At 33.4% G+C, this 19,104-nt stretch overlaps 1 protein-coding gene across 5 annotated transcripts in view; it reads right to left on the minus strand.

Annotated features, from left to right (window-relative positions):
- LRBA (LPS responsive beige-like anchor protein) overlaps nucleotides 1–19,104 on the minus strand; it is a 735,668-nt gene that overhangs the window by 528,968 nt on the left and 187,596 nt on the right. For all 5 annotated transcript variants that reach the window (XM_082388949.1, XM_082388950.1, XM_082388948.1 and 2 more), the window contains exons 31-33: nucleotides 17,595–17,725; nucleotides 4,331–4,409; nucleotides 2,227–2,360 (exon numbers count right to left, since the gene is read on the minus strand). In XM_082388949.1, coding sequence (XP_082245075.1) covers nucleotides 2,227–2,360; nucleotides 4,331–4,409; nucleotides 17,595–17,725 — 344 coding nt within the window. The remainder of the gene's footprint in view (nucleotides 1–2,226; nucleotides 2,361–4,330; nucleotides 4,410–17,594; nucleotides 17,726–19,104) is intronic.

The raw sequence follows: 19,104 nt of genomic DNA on the forward strand, positions 1-19,104 counted from the left end.
TAACAATTATGGCAAAACGAAGATGGTCTGGGTAGTTGCCAAAAATAAGTTCATGGATATTACAATTCCTACTTTGTAAATATTTTAAATGTTCTTTAAAAATTATTAATAAAAATCACTTTTTAAATTTTCAAGTACCTGGTCACACAGCTAGTGACTGACAAGGGCTGAGGTATCCTGCCTTTTAGTACAATGCTTTTTGAACAGAACTATGCTGCAATCACCTCCCCTCAAAACTTTCCTGTTTTACAATGCATAAAACCACCACCCAAAGGATTCCTCACAACTTAAAATATATAAGCTATATAAAACTCTTAGATTTGTTTGCTATTTTTATGAACACAGACCAATGAGGAGTCACTGCTCGAGTTTATAGATGAGCAATAGTGCATCATCCTCTTTTTTATCATTTTATCAGAATTTACCAATAAGAAATTGATTCTAAATTAAATTTTGTTCCAGGATCTAGAATTGGCAAGTTTAATACTTCTGAGTATCTAAGGTGATCCTATTTTGCTGGGTCTATTATAAAATTAAAAGATCAACTACATAGCAAAAATGTCTTGCTACACTGAAAGGCTATAATCAATACATTCACTTTACTGTTACAAAATGAAATATTGTTAATAAGTTGTCACACCACTTTAAAAGAATAAATGTTTGATATGTGAAACATAAATTAGGGTGAAGTCCTTCAATGTATCAATTCACTTCCTTTCAAATTTTATTACTTCATTAGGTCAAATAGTCCTTGGCTAAACAATTATATCCTTCAGCAGATGAAATAAATTTCCACCGCAAACTTAGTTCAGTATTTCTAAAACCTGAACTTTTTTTCAAATAAATTCAATGCTATTCTTTGACTATACGGAAATGATATCAATCATCACCAACTCCATATAAATTTACAGCAGGGATGATAATGAAATTATTATTTTAGCTAATGATTATTACTCTTACAGATACATATTTTAAGAGTCAAATAAAGTGCTGATATCCCATAGTTAACACTCAGATACAGATATCTTGAACATTAACCTGTTTATAACTTTGATTACCATTATATCCTTATTCCTATAAAAAGAGGGGCTTTTTTCACGAGTTTTAAGAAATTCCTTAGGAGACCATCTAGCGACTGATAACCAACAAAAAGTCGTGATAACTAAAGCTGTAAGTTGATATTTACAGATACTTGCATACAGATAATTATGCTTTCCCATGATTTTTCAGCTTTAGGAGAATATGTGTCTTATCCTTAAACCATCAAATATGGATACAGACAAGCCAGACTTAGCAAACATCTAGTCCAAACACTTTTGAATGAAAAAAATCAATTTGACATTATCATTGATGAAAATCCTCTAGCTTTTCCTTAAAAAAATTCTAGCTATGGGAATGAAGATTTGTATTTTGAAGTCAGTCTGTTAAGCTCTAAATAGAACTAATCGTTTGAAAAGTTGATCTCTATTGAACTGATTCCTGCTGTCTGAGGAAATTCAGGGTAAGTCTACTTTCACTTGATTGAGTTAACGTCTTTAATATTAGAAGACACTTACTATTTGACAAGTGCTTCATGTAAAAAAAAAAGTCCCAATACCCCTCCATGCATTCCATAAATAGCATGGTTTCCAATCCATGCAGTAACTTACTTATTATGCATGTTATCTAGTTTGACACAAAGTACCCTACCTCGAAAAGATCCAGTAATCTATGTATGATATAAGCAAGATAAAGTAAAATACTACTGGTTTTTCTACTTATTTGTAAAAGAGAATTCCACTAACAGAGACAACTAATGCATTCCTCATTTTCCTAATATGTAGCAATACACTATTGTTTATATAGATCTTAAATTCAAGTAAAATCTCAGGTAAATACCCCACTTATTAGTATAACACCAGTCTCTCCAATTCTCAATTCCCATAGTTAATTTTAATGTATTAAAACATATCTTAGTTCTTTCATTCAATACTTTTTTTTATTGTTCCCCAAAACACACAGTAATAAATCTAATGCACACGAATCTCATGCAAATCACTGATAAAAAACCTTGAACAGATTAGAATAGCAGCCATGCCATATTCTTTAAAAGATATGTACAGACTCTTTGAGAAGCCTTGTCAAAGGTTGAAAACAAACAATAAAACTCCATGCATCTCTTATTATTCATTTCAGTTTTCAACCGTGTAACTTAAATATATATATGAAGAAAGAAAAATCACTTACTTGTCCCTTCTATAAGCAGTTCTTGTCCATGGCTACCCAAAAGGGTCCGAGAAAGAAAAGGTGCAAAATCTACAAATATCTCTCGTAGAAGAGGAGCTGCCTTTTCCAAAGCATGTTCGAGCCTCTCTGTAATACTAATAGAAAGATGTTAAGTTACCTGTACTATTCATTAGTATTTATCAGTTTTCTAGTTTTTAAAATGAGTTTTCATAGAACTGTAAAGTTATGTGAAAATTTTAAAATTACCTAAAGATTCACTATTGCTATGCACACCATTCCTTCTGCCTGGAATATCCTTTTTTATTCTGTTGTATATTGCCAGCCCTAGCCCTCACAAACAACCTGGTTAACAACCACTCCAAACATCAGCTCTTACTGGAAGGCTTAACTGGCCAGTAGAGAGCACTTGATTTTAGCCCCATTACAACCTAAACAAACTATCAATCTTTTAACAAATTTTCTATTGACCATTAAACCATGAGCACCTTCAGATCAAGAATTATGCCTTCACTTCTAAGTTCTCAGCTGCAGCCTATATTACAAACTCAATGTTTATAAACTGAAAGAATCAGTCTACATTCTTTTTCACTAACATCTATCTCTATAAACAGTTTCTTTCTAATGCAATCTGAACAACTTCTCACTTGCAAATAGTATAATGGCACATTTATAATGATCTCAATTTATTCAATATATCTCTTTGTGACTATATGTACATATATTCTTATATATATGTATACACACATAAACCCATACATATATACACACACAGTTGTCCCTCGGTTTTCACAGTGGAATGGTTCCAAGACTCCCTACAGATACCAAAATCTGTGGATGCTCAGGTCCCTTATGTAAAAGGGCATAGTATTTGCATATAACCTATATTTTAAATCATATCTAAATTACCTATAATATCTAATACAATGTAAATACAATGTAAATGCTATATAAATAGTTGCCAATGTCAAACTATCGTGTGTGGAATGGATGGACGACAAGGTCCTACAAACTGTAATGGAAAAGAATATATATATATGTATGGCTGGGTCAATTTGCTGTACAGCAGAAATTAACACAACATTGTAAGTCAACTATACTTCAATAAAATTTTTTTAAAAATTAAAAAAAAAGAAAACTACAAAAAAAAGAAACATCAAAAAAATAGTTGCCAGCGTGAGACAAATTTTTGCTTTGTGGAACTTTTTGGAAATTTTGTTTTAATACTTTCAATCTGTGGTTGGTTGGATCCATATCCAGCTGTATACATATATATATATTTAATGAGTTAAAAAAAAAAACAAGCCCTCTGCATTTCAGGAAATTCAGTTTCTAACTTATGAACCAAACATATATATAAACAGCCACTACTTATTTACTACTCTTACAAAGAGTACTTTCTATTCATACAACCAACAACAGATGCTACTGAAACTATCAACTGGTAGGCTGCTGGAAATCTCTGTGCTCAATGACCATCTCTTCCCAGGTGCTATCCATAAAACTATTTCTCTCTACTTATCTCATGGATCCTCTTATCCCTGGATGATATCACAACTACAAGCCTACACTTGTAGCATCCAAGTACGTTTATTTTTAAAGTTTTATGCATTTTCCAATTGTACTAAGGCAGATCAAGAACTCTAGCCACAAAGGCCCTAGTAGTGGAATATATTCACAGCCTTCCAAATTAGAATTTGAAACTCATATACCTAATTAAACAAGATAACTGACAGTAAAAATCTATCTATAATTCGGTATCAATATAAACTTCTTATTTCAGCATTTCTAGGGAAGATGAACAATGAATTCCAAATGTTCAATCTACAATCATATGAAACATAAGCCATAAGCTACTAACTACCTGTGAAATTAAATATTTGTTATGCATTCCACATTTATTAATCACAAAAAGCTACTTCTCGGGAATCTTTTACATCTCAAAATCTTTAAGAAGGAACTTCTAAAATACTCCCAGGCCTCTAAACATCATGCATGTTTTTTTAAAAAAGAAACAAAGTAAATTTTTCTAAAAATTGTAGCTAGACATTTTTAAGAGTCATCAAAAGGAATAAATCACAAATATCCAAGTTAGTAGCTTGAATACCTCATATTCGAAACTTGGCCTTGTAGAACTGAACCAACTGTTGGAACTGCAGGTAATTTTGCATTAGATGATCTACCACCTATAAAGGAAAATAACCATTTAGGGGATATTCTGTTTTTAGATATAAGAATTCAAACAAAAAAGATATCTTGATAGCAAGTCACCAAAAAACATACTATACTGCATTTCTAAATGCCTATTAATTTGGATAACATTAAAATCTACCAATTAACAAGGTTTTTCTTGAATCATTTAATATATAAATCTCAGTTACCAGTTCAATTATCACACCAAGCAGTCCTTCCACCCATCAGCTGAAAACGTAATAGAAAAGTAAATTCTGACTCACTAAATTGGGGTCATGATTCCTTCCATTGAACATCAAGTGGCAACAGAGATTTACAATTAGAAACTTTTTTAATTGAAGCAAAAAACAGAAACGGCTAACTCCAAATTTAGCTTAAATAGGTATGCCTCATTAACCATGAAAACTGTCTTTATTCAGCCACCAAATAACTTCTGCTATACCCTGAATGCTTCTGAGTCTAGTCCAGCAAACATTATGCAATGACCACCTGAGAAACCTTTCTTAAACGATGCAAGCAGAACATACACTCCCTCATGTGTGTCCTCACTGTAATTAGTAAATAACCTGTTGTTTGCATTTGTCACATTGTATTTCAATTGGTTTTTTAAATGTCCTTTTTCCTAGTATACTAATCTTTTTGAAAGCAGAGATCTCATCTTTTTCATCCATCAATCTCTAGCACCTAGACAAACTGACACAATACAAGGTTCTCAATTTATGTTAATTGCAGAAATGATTCCCTTAATCATTCCATCTCCCATATTTTAGTAGGTCAATCTTCCCACCTGGTATTTACTTCCCTCTCTAGTTCCTACAATTTTATGTCCCTATCTTTGTTCAAACTACTTTGTAAAATTAATTTCCACCATGTGATCTTATTTTACTCTCCAATGAACACTCCCAGATGTCCTTACTCTTGTATATCTGTATTGTTAAATGCGAACTCACCGTCTTATAGCACAAAATGTTCAAACTACCTTGCCCTATACAAGAGCTACCTCCTTTATGTTTTCAACAAATAACTGTGCTTATAAATTTTACTTGGCAAGAGAAAAATAATTACCAGGAAATTAACTCTGACAGAGTCAAAGAATGGATAGGTACAGAAACAACACACATTAAGAGAAGTATTGAAAAAGTCTAGAAGAGTAATTTGGAGGATAATTTACTGAAGCTTGAAGAGTTCTAAAAAGCTCAAGAAAGCAGGGGAAAAATAAAGTTCCCATTTAAGAATCAGGATATATGGGATAGAAAAGCATTCAATTTAAGCTAGGAGTAGGACCTGAAGAAACAGAAGAGCCATTTTCTTTCTAAGGACAATAATAGGGAGAAGGAAGAAAAGAATGGGCACACACACAGTGTCAAATGCCCCTCTCTGATACAGGGACCATAAGAGTCACTGGAATCCAACTGGGATGATATCCTAACAACCTGGACAGTATAGGCAAAGGAGGTGTGCACAACTTGCTTGCAGCTGCAATCCAAGAAGTAAAGTTTCTATTTCTAAAAGTAGTATCCTAAAAGGGCACCAAGTTAGTATTAGAGCAGACTGAAATCCCATCACAATTCTATAGAAAGGCAGACCAAGAAAGGCAGCAAACATATTGAAGCAAATGAAACAAAGATGCAAAGCTTATAGACAAGGAGGGAAGAGGGCCTCAAAGGATTCTGGAACCTATCAGGATGCACTATCAGAGGTCAGATGATTTTGATCTATTCTTAAAACTTTAGGCATGGGTAGCCTGGAAACACCTCAAGTAGACAAAGTGGTGTGAACAGAAAGATAGTTAAAAGAAAGATAGAAGAAGAAATGTTCATCTAGGATGTAGAAAGAAAGACGGTAGAAACAGATGAGAAGGTAGAAAAGCAGCCTCTTTGACATCTGGGAGCTGGCCCTGTAATGTCAACTAGGCCCTGGTGTTGTTAAGAGCTGGCTTAGAACCCACAGCTAGGTCTTGTTATTCTCTCCCTGAATATAAACAATTTCATAAAACAGCAACATCAGACAAAGCCATGCCATGACCATGATGAATCAACATAAAACAATACCACTCTGTAATCATGTCCCAACAGACAAAAACATGAACTCCAGCCAAATAACAAATGGTCAAACATCCCAAATCTTAATATGAAAGACTCCTGTTTCTTTACAAATTAGAGCTTTAGCCTCATTCAAGTCTTCCATGATTCTAGGTAAGATTTATTAGGATATTTAATCATAGAATTACCCATGCTTTCTGACAGTATCCAATTCAGAAGACAGCCCCACTTCCTTAATCCCTCCCCAAAATCATCATTTTTTTCTAGTTATTTTTTAATTACCCAGAGCACGAATACATCCGTATTTTTAAATTCAGCGGTGTTTTGCACAAACCCTCCTAGTCCCAGTTCCTCCCCAAAGGCAGCCACCATCAGCAATTTGGAATATATCCTTTCAGACTCTGTTCTTTGCACTTACACGCAAGCTCAAATCCTATAATAAATCTTTTCTAACACTATTCCTGAGATGCCCCAAGTTTCACTGTGTGCACTCTCCCTCACTGACTTACTCAACCAAAGGTTTACTACTGGGATCTTTGGTTGGAGAATATTGACACAGACTTTAGATGAAGTTGGGCAGAGAAAGATAGCAATCATGGGCTTATTTTAAAAGAACCAGAATTTAATAAATCTCTAAGTAAGAATTCTTTTCCAGACAACCTATTTCATCGTGGTAAGATGCACATTTTTCTACATGGTAACATCTCTCAAATTAATGCATTTTACAAAGGCATCTTAGCAACTGTAGTCAGCCAGAAGTTGAAATCTAATTGTGAGAAAACACAGTGGATAAAATCAAGAACGCAGCAGCAGAATCAAATCTGAAATTTGGTAAATGACTAAAGAAGGAGGAATTGTGTAACTCTTTGAATTCATTATTTTGCCAATGTAAAACCTCAAGATTACATAAACTAAAGGAAAAACGGTTGAATAATTAATATAAATATAGTACTGTCTGAATACAGGTATACCTCGGAGATAACGTTGGGTTTGGTTCCAGACCACAACAAAGTGAATATCACAATAAAGCAAGTCACACAAATTTTTTGGTTTCCCAGTGCATACAAAATCATCTGACGACATAGGGTTGCCACAAACGTTCAATTTCTTAAAACAAACAAACAAAAAACACCACAGTATATCTGCAAAGCACAATAAAGTGAAGCACAATAGCTGCATTTTTTTAACAAATTGTGTTTTTTACAAATTGAAGGTTTGTGGCAACCCTGCATCAAGCAAGTCTATCAGTGCTCTTTTTCCAATAGCATTTGCTCACTTCATGTCTCTGCATCACATTTTGATGATTCTCATAATATTTCAAACTTTTTCATTATTATTATATTTATTATGGCCATCTGTGATCAGTGATCTTTGATGTTACTACTGCAAAAATATTATGACTCACTGAAGGCTCAGATGATGGTTAGCATTTTTAGTAATAAAGTATTTTTAAATTAAGGTATGCACATGGTATTTTTAGACATAATGCTTTACACACTTAATAGTCTACAGCATAGTGCAAACAACTTATACATGCACTGAGAAACAAAAAAAATTCAAGTGACTCACTTCGTGATAGTCGCTTTATTGCGGTGGTCTGGAACTAAAATTCACAATTATCTCCAAGGTATGCCTGTATATAAAATATATACTCTCATTCACATACATACCTATATATATAGTCGTTAGCTCTGTCCACTGAGAAAACCTGGGAGCAGCAATACCCTAACACCTAATGTCCAGATATTGGCTTCTAAATACTATTCTCCACTAAATAAGTAAATCAGAAATAGCTAATTCAATAACCATGGAAGAAAAGTACAAAATGAGTTTGAAACATCTAGTTTTCTTTTATAGAAAGCAAGGAAATGTCCAAGGAATGACAGGATATGTCACGATGGCACAGAAGCCAACTTCAAGGGACTCCCACCAACCAAAATAGAGACAATCTGAGCATCAAAATAAATAATGATAGTAACTGACTGTAACACATCTAATAAAATAGGAAGCCATGAGGCCACACCAATATGATAAATTAACAGTCTGGGGAACAGGATATTTAAATAATTTCAAAATACCTCTCCACAAAACACTTATTAATTACAAAAGGGAAAGAATAACTTTACAATATAGAAACCTGGCAGTTATATTTTAATCAAGTGACGAAAATGGTCACCATCAGCATTTTGACAAATCAAAATTGTGTGCCATGTGGCTAGATTCTCTGTCTGTTCCATAATATTCCTACCAAAGAAATATCTGTTTCTAATCATGAGGAAACATCAGACCAACGCAAATTCAGGGATGCTCATTTGAACGGTTCCCAATTTTTTACAATAAACAATGTTTTGTATATACTTATATAAATCTATATACACTCCTTTATATTCTTGAAGTAACTTCCTACAAGTCAATAAACACACACTTTAATAAATGTTGATACATATTGCTAAATTACCCTGAAGAAAGAAAAAACAAATTTACACTTTTTTGATTACTAATAAAATTGAACATATTTTCCCAATTTACTGGAAACAAAACAGGAAACATAAATGACTGTTCTGACCTTTTGAGTATTTTCATTAGAATCTTTTTCTTTATGATTTGTAATTATTCATTCTATATAATTATGATAGTTAGCTTTTATCATTCATTATAAATTCTTCCTAAGTTTGTAGTGATTTTTTGCCACAGAGAATTCTATAATCTTCCCTTTAAACCATCTATACCAGCATGATACAGAAAATAGGAATATCACCAAATTTTTAACAGGGTTGTTAGGGTATTTAAATTTTAAAATGTAAAGCACCTAAGATAAAGAAGATTCTCCAATGTTACTTTCCCACATTTCTGCAAGGTACTACAGAAAAAAAAAAGTCTAGAGCTCTTCTGAGTGATCCTACTATGTATCTGTGATCCATGCTATCCATTTTTAGTAGAGCCTTCTATTTATATATTACTAACGTATTAAATTCCCATAATAAGTATAAAAAGTTCCTCCACTTGTCTCAGCCTGAAACCTATTTCTCTTCCTGCTTTCGAAAAGAAATGCCAGGTCATCCAAGACCAGAGCCTTTCTCTTCCACATCTAAAGGAAATCCTGCTAACCTCTCAAGCTACCTCAACCATCAAATTCTCACATAATTTCCATTACCATTTTTTTTAGAAAAGGTGTTCTACACTAGCAGAAAACACTTCCTCATCAGCCACTCACAACTAAACCATTTTCAAATTGAATCCTAGTTCTATCAATATCAGACCAGTTTCTTTGAAAATAACTACCCTTAAGAGGTTATAGGGTTGAAATGTTTCGGGAAACAGTAAGGGTTCTGCCATTTACTAGCTATGTGACCTTGGGCAAAATTACTTAAGCTCTCTGTGCCTTATTTTCTTCATCTGTAAAATTAACAGCAATACTTACTTCACCGAATTATTTCAAGGATTAACGTAATTAGAGCCTGTACCACAGTAAACACACAGTGAGTGACAGCTTCCCTTCCTACCCTGCTACTCTAGGATTGCCTTTAAAATATTGAAAGGAAGTTATCATGTTTCCCTTTAGTCTGTACTTCAGGCTGAAAAGATACCCAAATTTTCAACAATTATTCATATGACGTTAAACATAGGTAACTTAAATGAGATGAAGCTTATAAAGTGCCTTTTAAAAAATTCACCATAAAAACTTAAGAAAGAAACCAAAGGTAAATTCTTTTGAGAAGTCTAGAAACCAATCCCGGATTTAACTTCTATAAAAAGTGGATTTCTAACAGCTTCGTTTATCAGATTGGTATAAAATAACCCACGGCCATAAACATTTGGTAAACCTAGCCACTGTCCTCTACAGCCTGTCACTGCCTCACACCACTCCCACAATTTTCTAAGGCTCACTTCAATTTTATCTGGGCACTTTGATTCAACTGACTCTTTTAACTAAGGCAAAGTTAATTCTGGATATAGATAAACAAAGCCAGGCTCTAATCAGGGGTTTTGTAGACTTAACTGATTAAGAAACAGCAAAGATCTGGGATAATTTGACCTTCCCTGAAACATGCTTGGTCTTTAGGCAGAATGTGATCAATAATCAGCAGTTCTGATTACAGTTCTCAGCCAAACAGAAGGATCTGGAAATCTGGACTATTTTATCCCCCACAGGCTTGGTTCCTTTGGAGAGAGGGCATTGCAGCAATCTTCCACAATTAACCTCTGCGTAATTACTGAGCCTACCTCTTAGAGTGAGCATATTCCCACAACAAGATGAACTTATCCACAGTGAATCTCTCTTTTCCTCAACACATTTTCTTCCCCTTCCATTGATAATTAGAGTGGACTCTTCTTTTTACTGGGATTATAGCTTCTTGCTGACCTTCCACCCATCCTTACCATCCTGCTCGAGCCAAGAGCTAATTATACATAAAAACTCTAACAAACTGAATGGAATCTATCCTAATGCATAGGATTAATTTTTAAAATGAAGTTAAAGTATGTACACATTTTTTCGTACGGACAATTTTTTAAAGTACATATATCAATTCCCATTTCACCATTAAAAGATTTCCATTTTTGCATTTCTCACAATAAAATTTCAAACTAGAGGGCAAGACAAGGTGAAATTGAAAATTTTTTTCACTCTTCAGTATGTGGTATTTCTGACAGTCAGGACCAATCTTCCTATTCCTACACAACACTCAATGAAGTACTTCAGAGACCAAATAGTATTATTACACTCAGTTAATGACACCTGCAATTTTCTAAATTCTTGACAGCAATAAGATCATTGAACCACAGTTGGCTACTGACTTTTATTACCAGTAATTAATGAAGTATTTCTGAGCTTTATTTTTCTAGTGGTAGTTTTTTAAAGACCATATTTATTTACAGTATATCAGATATTTTTTCTAAAAGGCCTAATTGGTATTTTTTCTTGAGCTTTTCTGAAGTTGACGAAAAGGAACACGTAAGGCCCCATCTACTTAAAAAGAGATAGAAGTAATAAATTGCAAGAAAATGTTTGTATGAGTCTTCAGACAGTAGTTTAAAACAACATTAGCTTTTACTGCACAAATTGAGACTAATTTTAATGAGCTGAAATATATATATCAAAATTTGAAAAAGTCAAGGAGCATTGGTGGCTCTAAATAAAACAGTAACAAAAATGCTTTCTTGACACTACCCTAGAAATAATGCCAATTTTCAAACCTTAAAGAGACTATAGCAGAAAGGGATTTTTTAAAACTGATCTTTTCAAATCATAAGAAGATACATTACCAATGAAGATAAGTGAATCAACTAGCAATTGTTTTAAGGAAAAAAAAAAATCACATAAAAAATAAACTAAATATATCAGTAATTTCACACCAGGTTGACCTTCATTCCTACCAGACATAAAAATGTAACTTCCAGATACATTCAGCATTTTTTCAACTCAGATTAAAAATCATAAATTTATGACAAATTTGTTTTTAATTAATTTAACAATAAAAATATTTTCAACAAGTGATCAAACATGTAAATTCAGAAGCTACTTCCAACATATGGAATTGTACTGACTTATCTTTTCCTTATCCTTGCACTGATAAACTGGCTCCTTCAAACTGACAGTCTTCCAGACACTCAAAAGAACAAAAGGGAAAATGTAAATAGATCATCTGTCTAGCATCTATCCAGGGAATAGCCGATTGTTAATTCAAGGTCCCTAAGGGTCTACATAAATGATGCCCTTTGCAAAAAAGTACCATTAATACAAATGCCAATATTTAATCCCTAAACACAGTATTTTTTTAATTGCCCTCTCTCCTTTTCTCCCTCTCTCCCTCCCCACCCATTCCAGACCAATTAAGGGAGGGATAGTCTATATGCCCAGTTAAAATCTTCATTAAATAAAAGAAACTTTTATTGGATAAGTAAAGGTAAGCCTCTTGGGTCAAAGATTATATAAAGCAAAGAATCAAAATTTTCCTTCAACATTAAAAATAAACATACTAATTTATAAAATGCATGGCTCTGATAAACACAGTAGAACCTAACACTCTGGTAAGTAGTGTAACTGTTAAATTTTGCAAATTAGCAAGCACTCAGCACATAAATTACTTAAGAACAGTCTATGTAGTTCCTTCATTGGGTTAGCTTCAATTTTGTTTTAATTGTTTATGCTTTGCAAATCAAACATATTTGAAAACACCACAGGATATTTGAAAAAAGAGTAACTGCATCTTAACACATATTGTAGTCTGGACAATTAAACCTTTACTAATGGGTAACTAAAATTTACAGATTTTGATATATTTACTAAAACTCTATTTTCTCTTTTAGTGTTCTTTATAAATAAATATGCGTACACAAAGGGCAAACCTTGTTTTTTCTGATGAATCTTTTACCACTTCTTATGAAATGTTTTCCATTATTATTATATTACACTTCTTTGCTAATAAAATGCTACAAAAACTAAGAAACATTATTCAAACTAAAACCTGAAATTTGTATGAGAGTCAAACTTGAATACCGATCATAGTTTTAATAATGTACACTGTTTTAAAATGTATTTACAGGGCTTCCCTGGTGGCACAGTGGTTAAGAATCCGCCTGCCAATGCAGCGGGCAAGAGTTTGAGCCCGGGCCCGGGAAGATCTCACATGTCCCAGAGCAACTAAGCCCGTGTGCCACAACTACTGAGCCTGCGCTCTAGAGCTCACGTGCCACAACTACTGAGCCCGCATGCCACAACTACTGAAGGCAGTGCACCTAGAGCCCGTGCTCCGCAACAAGAGAAGCCACTGCAATGAGAAGCCCACGCACCACAACAAAGAGTAGCCCCCACTCACCGCAACTAGAGAAAGCCCATGCACAGCAACAAAGACCCAGCGCAGCCAAAAATAAAAATAAAACATAAAATTTTTAAAATAAATAAATAAATAAAAATAAAATTTATTTACAAATCCTTAATTTTTTCACACAATTATAAAATTATTTGGGTGGTAATGTTTTGACAGAAAAATCTTTGACCTCACATAAGTTGACAAGTTCTCATTCTTTTTCTGGGATCCAGTCCTAGTTTGTCTTTAATTGTGCCACACATAAAACACAGAAATCCCATTTGGTATCAAAATTTCCAAAATTTAAACTTTTCTGCTACAAAACTCATATTTTATGTTTTCTATTCACATGGTTTCTTCCAAGGAAGTTCCCATTTTTGTGAATTACTATGTACTAGCAAGTATATTTTTATATTAACCAATAATCTATTACTAAATATGAGCAGTTCACTTTTTGTTGCTGACTCACTATAAAATTCAGAACTGAAGTCATCCCAAGACACAAAGGTTTATGGTCCACAGAGACAGATATTAACTGTACTTTCATATAAAGAAAATAATCCAAGATCAAACCAAGAATAATACCTAACTTACCCAGATCTGCAAGAATAAACTGCCCAGCTCAGCATGTAATCACAATAACAATCAGTTCATCCACAAATCATTTTTTCCAAATCCTGCTTGAACCAGAAGCAGCATAATAAGCTTTGATATACTGTATAGCCTATTTTTTTTAATGGCAAATAACTTAAATCAAGAGATCTACCAAAAAGAAAACAAAAATCTATCAGCTAAAAATATTGATGACAGAGAGATAACTATTTGTTTGGATTCCAAGTGAAAAGAGAACAGACTACAAGGGCAAGTATGGTAGGCAAAAGCACGAAAAATGGTGCTGTAGGAGAGTAAGAAATAGGATGACTGAAAACACTCAATTGGGTTAGATTTCTTATCAAGGCAGTAATGTTCATGGCAGCAATCAATGGAATGGAAGTAATAAACTAAAATCGAGACACCATATAAGTAACAACAAGAGCCTAGTGACAGAGGAAGAGGAAAGGAAAAGTCAGGTATGGAAATCAAAACAAGTGACAAAAATAAAGACCATCATCACAAGAACAACTTAGAATGGCTTAAGTCATTTTTAAAAAGGAACGAATTTTTTTTTAAATAAAGGGAGCTAGATAAAGGAAATGAACTACAAATTCTACTCCAAAATGGAAAAAACTAGGAACTATCTGAGAAACACTACCACCACAAATTATACAAAATTTAAATAAGAGGGGGAAAAGGGTACATTACGGGCTGGATACAGGGTTTTGTGGGGTTTTACCAATAAATACGATAGTCTTCAAGATAGCAAATTATTTTGTAATTCTGCATATGGTTCTTCAGGGTATTTTACATTATAATGAATTTACTGGAAAATATACAATGGCTTCAGAAAGAAATTTGTTATACTGTTTTATATCAAATATTACTCATATATCAGCTTTCTTTCTGTTTCTTATCTCTTCTGAAGACCGCATGATTTTTTTTTCTTTCCCTTGTACCAATGTTATTTACTTGTTTAACATTTTTTCTGGCTTTATTGAAATAAGTCAGACAAAGACTGCATGAATTTTGAAAAATATATTTAAAAGCAATCAGAGGATCCTCTTTACCTTGTCCCATAAACTGAAATTAAAGGGTAATATATTCAAAATAAAATGATAATATTTTACTCAGTGTACTGTGAACCTCTGAATTTACTACATATGTTCTGGGAAGTTATTAGGAATTCACTATTACTGAATTTAAAAGACAGCAGAAAGTTTCATAGATATTAGTAACATCTGCCTTTTTCCCAACAGGGGCTCCTCTAGAAAAATCACAGTTGATTTTTTTTAAGGCCTTTGGATGGAGGTGGAAGAACAGAAATTTACATAACCAGCCCAAAATAGATCCCCAAATTGCTTCTTCTCCAAAGTAAAAAAATAAAAAAACAAAAAAGTATCAGAGTATAATAATGAAGGAAATAAAGAAGGAGAAAATAAAGAAGAGGAAATTTTGCTGGAGTTCTACACTTACTTTCCTTTATTGTTTCTCACTAAGACAATGAATGATGAAAAACAAAATGTAACAAATATACCACACTATCGCAAGATGTTAACAACAGAGAAATGCAGAGAGGGTGAGGTTGAGAGCATATATGGGAATCTCTACTTTCCTTTCTATTTTTCTATAACCTAAAACTGACCTAAAATATAAGGTCTATTAATTTTTTTAAATGTTTTAATAAAATAAAAAACAAGGCAGCACAAAACTGTCTACTACCACTGCAGCTTTTGGTTTCCTTGTGGATATTTTTCTTCAACAACTATTTTTTCCTAATTATAAAAATAATACAGGATTACTGATAACTTTTTGGAAAATATACTAAAATTAAAAATTTTGAAAATCAAAATTTCCATTAATTCATGGAGATAATCAAGTAACTTCAGAGTACATTTCCTTGCTTTTTCCACGTATGAAAAGTATATACATACTTCACATAGTTATGATTACATAGCATGTAAAGTACTGCATGTAATTTTTTTTTACTTAACCTACTGTGAGCATTTTCTATTATCACTTAACACTAAGAAATTTGTAAAGAATTAATCACATTTAAAACTTTGAAAAAAAAGTTTTTGTTAGCACAAATAAAATAACTACAATGAAAGGAAAAAGAAAAACAGGGAAGACAAAAGAAATAAACAATCCTGGTACTTCCCTGGTGGCTCACTGGTTAAGACTCCACGCTCCCAATGCAGGGGGCCCAAGTTCGATCCCTGGTCAGGGAACTAGATCCCACATGCATGCCGCAACTAAGAGTTCGCATGCCACAACTAAGGAGCCCACATGCCACAACTAAGGAGCCTGCATGCCACAATTAAAACCCGCAACCAAATAAATTTAAATAAATTTTTTTAAAAAAAATCCTAGTCTTTGTTTCTGGAACACATGATATATAGTACACAGAAAGGAAAAATTAAATGTCCCTGACAACTGGGTAGTAGAAACATCAAGTTAGCAGCAAAACTCTCTGAGAATTACTAGTTTACCAAATAAAGGTAGAACACTGGATAGGAGGCCTGAGATGTCTCAAAAGATGAAGGAAAAACATTATTTCTGATTTTAACATAATCCACCTAGTCATTCCTTCAAAATTCCTTTTATTTTTCATTAATCTCATCCTAGAGTAACAAGAAAGAATGAATCCTTTGGGGGATTTTTTTTTTTTTTAGTTGTTGTTTTTTTTTTAAATGAAATAGCACAACACTTAGAAAAATACTACTTATATAAAATAATATTCCCTTTGTCCTAATTTGGTCTTTTTAATATCACATAGTCTTCAAGTTCCCCTGCTATTATCACTGAGCTTCCAATCAACACCTAGGGATTTAGGATCTTGCACCCATACATGTGCACCAAAAGGCTTTTACATTTGGAAGGAATAGAGAGAGAGAGACAGGGCAAAAATCAAATTGTAGTAAGAGTTATTGAACTACTATGACTAATGCTAGAATGATGATAGACTTGAGGGCAGCATTCCAAGCGTCTAATTCAAAAACTATGCAAGAGAAAGCAAAGTACTGGATACCACATAAATATTTGGCAACTGATAACCAGATTAAAAGACCAAATGTCAGCAAAACTTTCTCATATTAACCACTATCTATACACATCTTCTCAAGTGAAAGGAAAGGAAAAAAGTATTTTAATAAATCTATCATTCATTCATCCACCCAACCAGCAGCATCCAATTCGTCATACACTACTATGTTTAAGTGGAGAAAGTATTAAAATCCTTGATTTAATTTATTTCATGTTACTCAAATTTATTCAGAAAATCATCAAATAATCAACAACATAATACAAAGGCATAATCATTTAAAATATGCCTAACAGGCTTCCCTGGTGGCGCAGTGGTTGGGAGTCCGCCTGCTAAGGCAGGGGACACGGGTTCGTGCCCCGGTCTGGGAGGATCCCACATGCCGCAGAGCGGCTGGGCCCGTGAGCCACAAGTGCTGAGCCTGCGCGTCTGGAGCCTGTGCTCCGCAACGGGAGAGGCCGCGACAGTGAGAGGCCCGTGCACCGCGATGAAGAGTGGCCCCCGCTTGCCACAACTGGAGAAAGCCCACGCACAGAAACTAAGACCCAACACAGCCAAAAATAAATAAATAAATAAATCTATTTTTAAAAAAAAAATATGCCTAACAAAACTTATTAACTTAATCAAAAATCCTAAGCTTTGCAATGGGATTAAGAACTTTTTTGTTGAAATCGCTGATAGCAAACTCACCAGGTGATTCTCCCCCCACATCTGAGGCTTGGGCTGAATCTACTGAAGAAACCACACTGACAGCATTGGTAGGTATACTTGTAAGTGTGGAAGGTAAGACTGCTGATTTTTTTGTTGCCACGATGACACTTCTGTAATAAAGAAAGTAAATAAATTTTAAAATACAGAAGATCACTCAAGTTAATTACATGAATTTCAAAACAGAAAATAGGAAACCAACTTCTTTTTCCTAATTTTTTCTTATCTCTATTTTGATGTACAACTTAGAATATACTCTCAGTAAGAAATCTCTTCAGTGGTGTTCACAGTTATTTATACTTCATTTTTTTAGAATCAAGACAATGTTCTACAGAAATATAATAATCAATTTTAACATTTCAATTTATATTTACAATATTCTTTAAATTTAGGATCATCTTTAATTATCCACCTTAAAATATAACCAAAGGTATATAGGAAAAAAGGAATTTGGCATTCAAGTGGAAAATTAATTAACTTTTTCTTAACCTCAGAAGTGAAGCAGAAAACTCAACATGTTTCTGTAAGGATTTTAAAGCACCACTAAGTTGAAATGATAAAACCTTAGAAATCTTATAAGGTAAGAAAATGCAGGTATGAACAATTTTTTAACATGTATACAACCAAAGTTTTACTTTTTAACTCTCGAAGACTAATGATAATATTACATAGAAAAAACAATGCATAGGCATAAAACCTAGATGTAAAAATATCAAATAATCAAATTTGTTCATCTTACTCAAACACAGGTATTTACAATATACCAATTTCAATTAAAGTGTAATACTTTATACCAAAATAGTAACTAAAAAACCTTAATAGGCATAACTTAAAAGGCATTTTTAATTGAAGTTAGCTCCATAAACATGCAAAAACCCAGTTAATGAGGTAAAGAGGACAGCTGATATATAATGCACTCCCACAGCAGTGCTTACTTTTAATTACCTGGTATTAACCATAAGCCTAAAGTCTTCAACATTCAATTTATTTAATCACATCTTTTGTTGACAATATTGTAACTGCAAGCTTCAAGTACTCCCTTAACAGCTTTAAAGTATTCAGTTCCTAAATAAAGTTACTTAGATACTTGATCCCAATATATGTATTCAACAGTGAAAATTATGTAATTCCAGTACTTTAAAAATACATTGTTTTTATTGTTACATCAAAAAGAGATAATACAAAGTGAAATAGGTTTCGTTTTACTTCAGTGCCTATCATGTGAGAGCAAACACTGTTGCCAATTAAATCAAGTTCTCTTGTGCTAGGCATGGCTTATTCAATGTACTTGGGGGTAGCTGGTGTCACATCATTATAAGGGTGACTGCCAATGTTAACTATACACTAAAAAATAGAAGCAACAGCCACCTGAGCCCTCAATCCAAAATGGTGTGCTTAAATCATGGTAGCTTATATCGGATGAAGATTATTGACTTTAGGGGGAGTAGATGACCCCCGCTGTGTGTGTGTGTGTGTGTGTGTGTGTATACGT

Source organism: Balaenoptera borealis, assembly GCF_965194805.1.
Source record: "Balaenoptera borealis genome assembly, chromosome: 4".
Classification (NCBI taxonomy): Eukaryota; Metazoa; Chordata; class Mammalia; order Artiodactyla; family Balaenopteridae; genus Balaenoptera; species Balaenoptera borealis.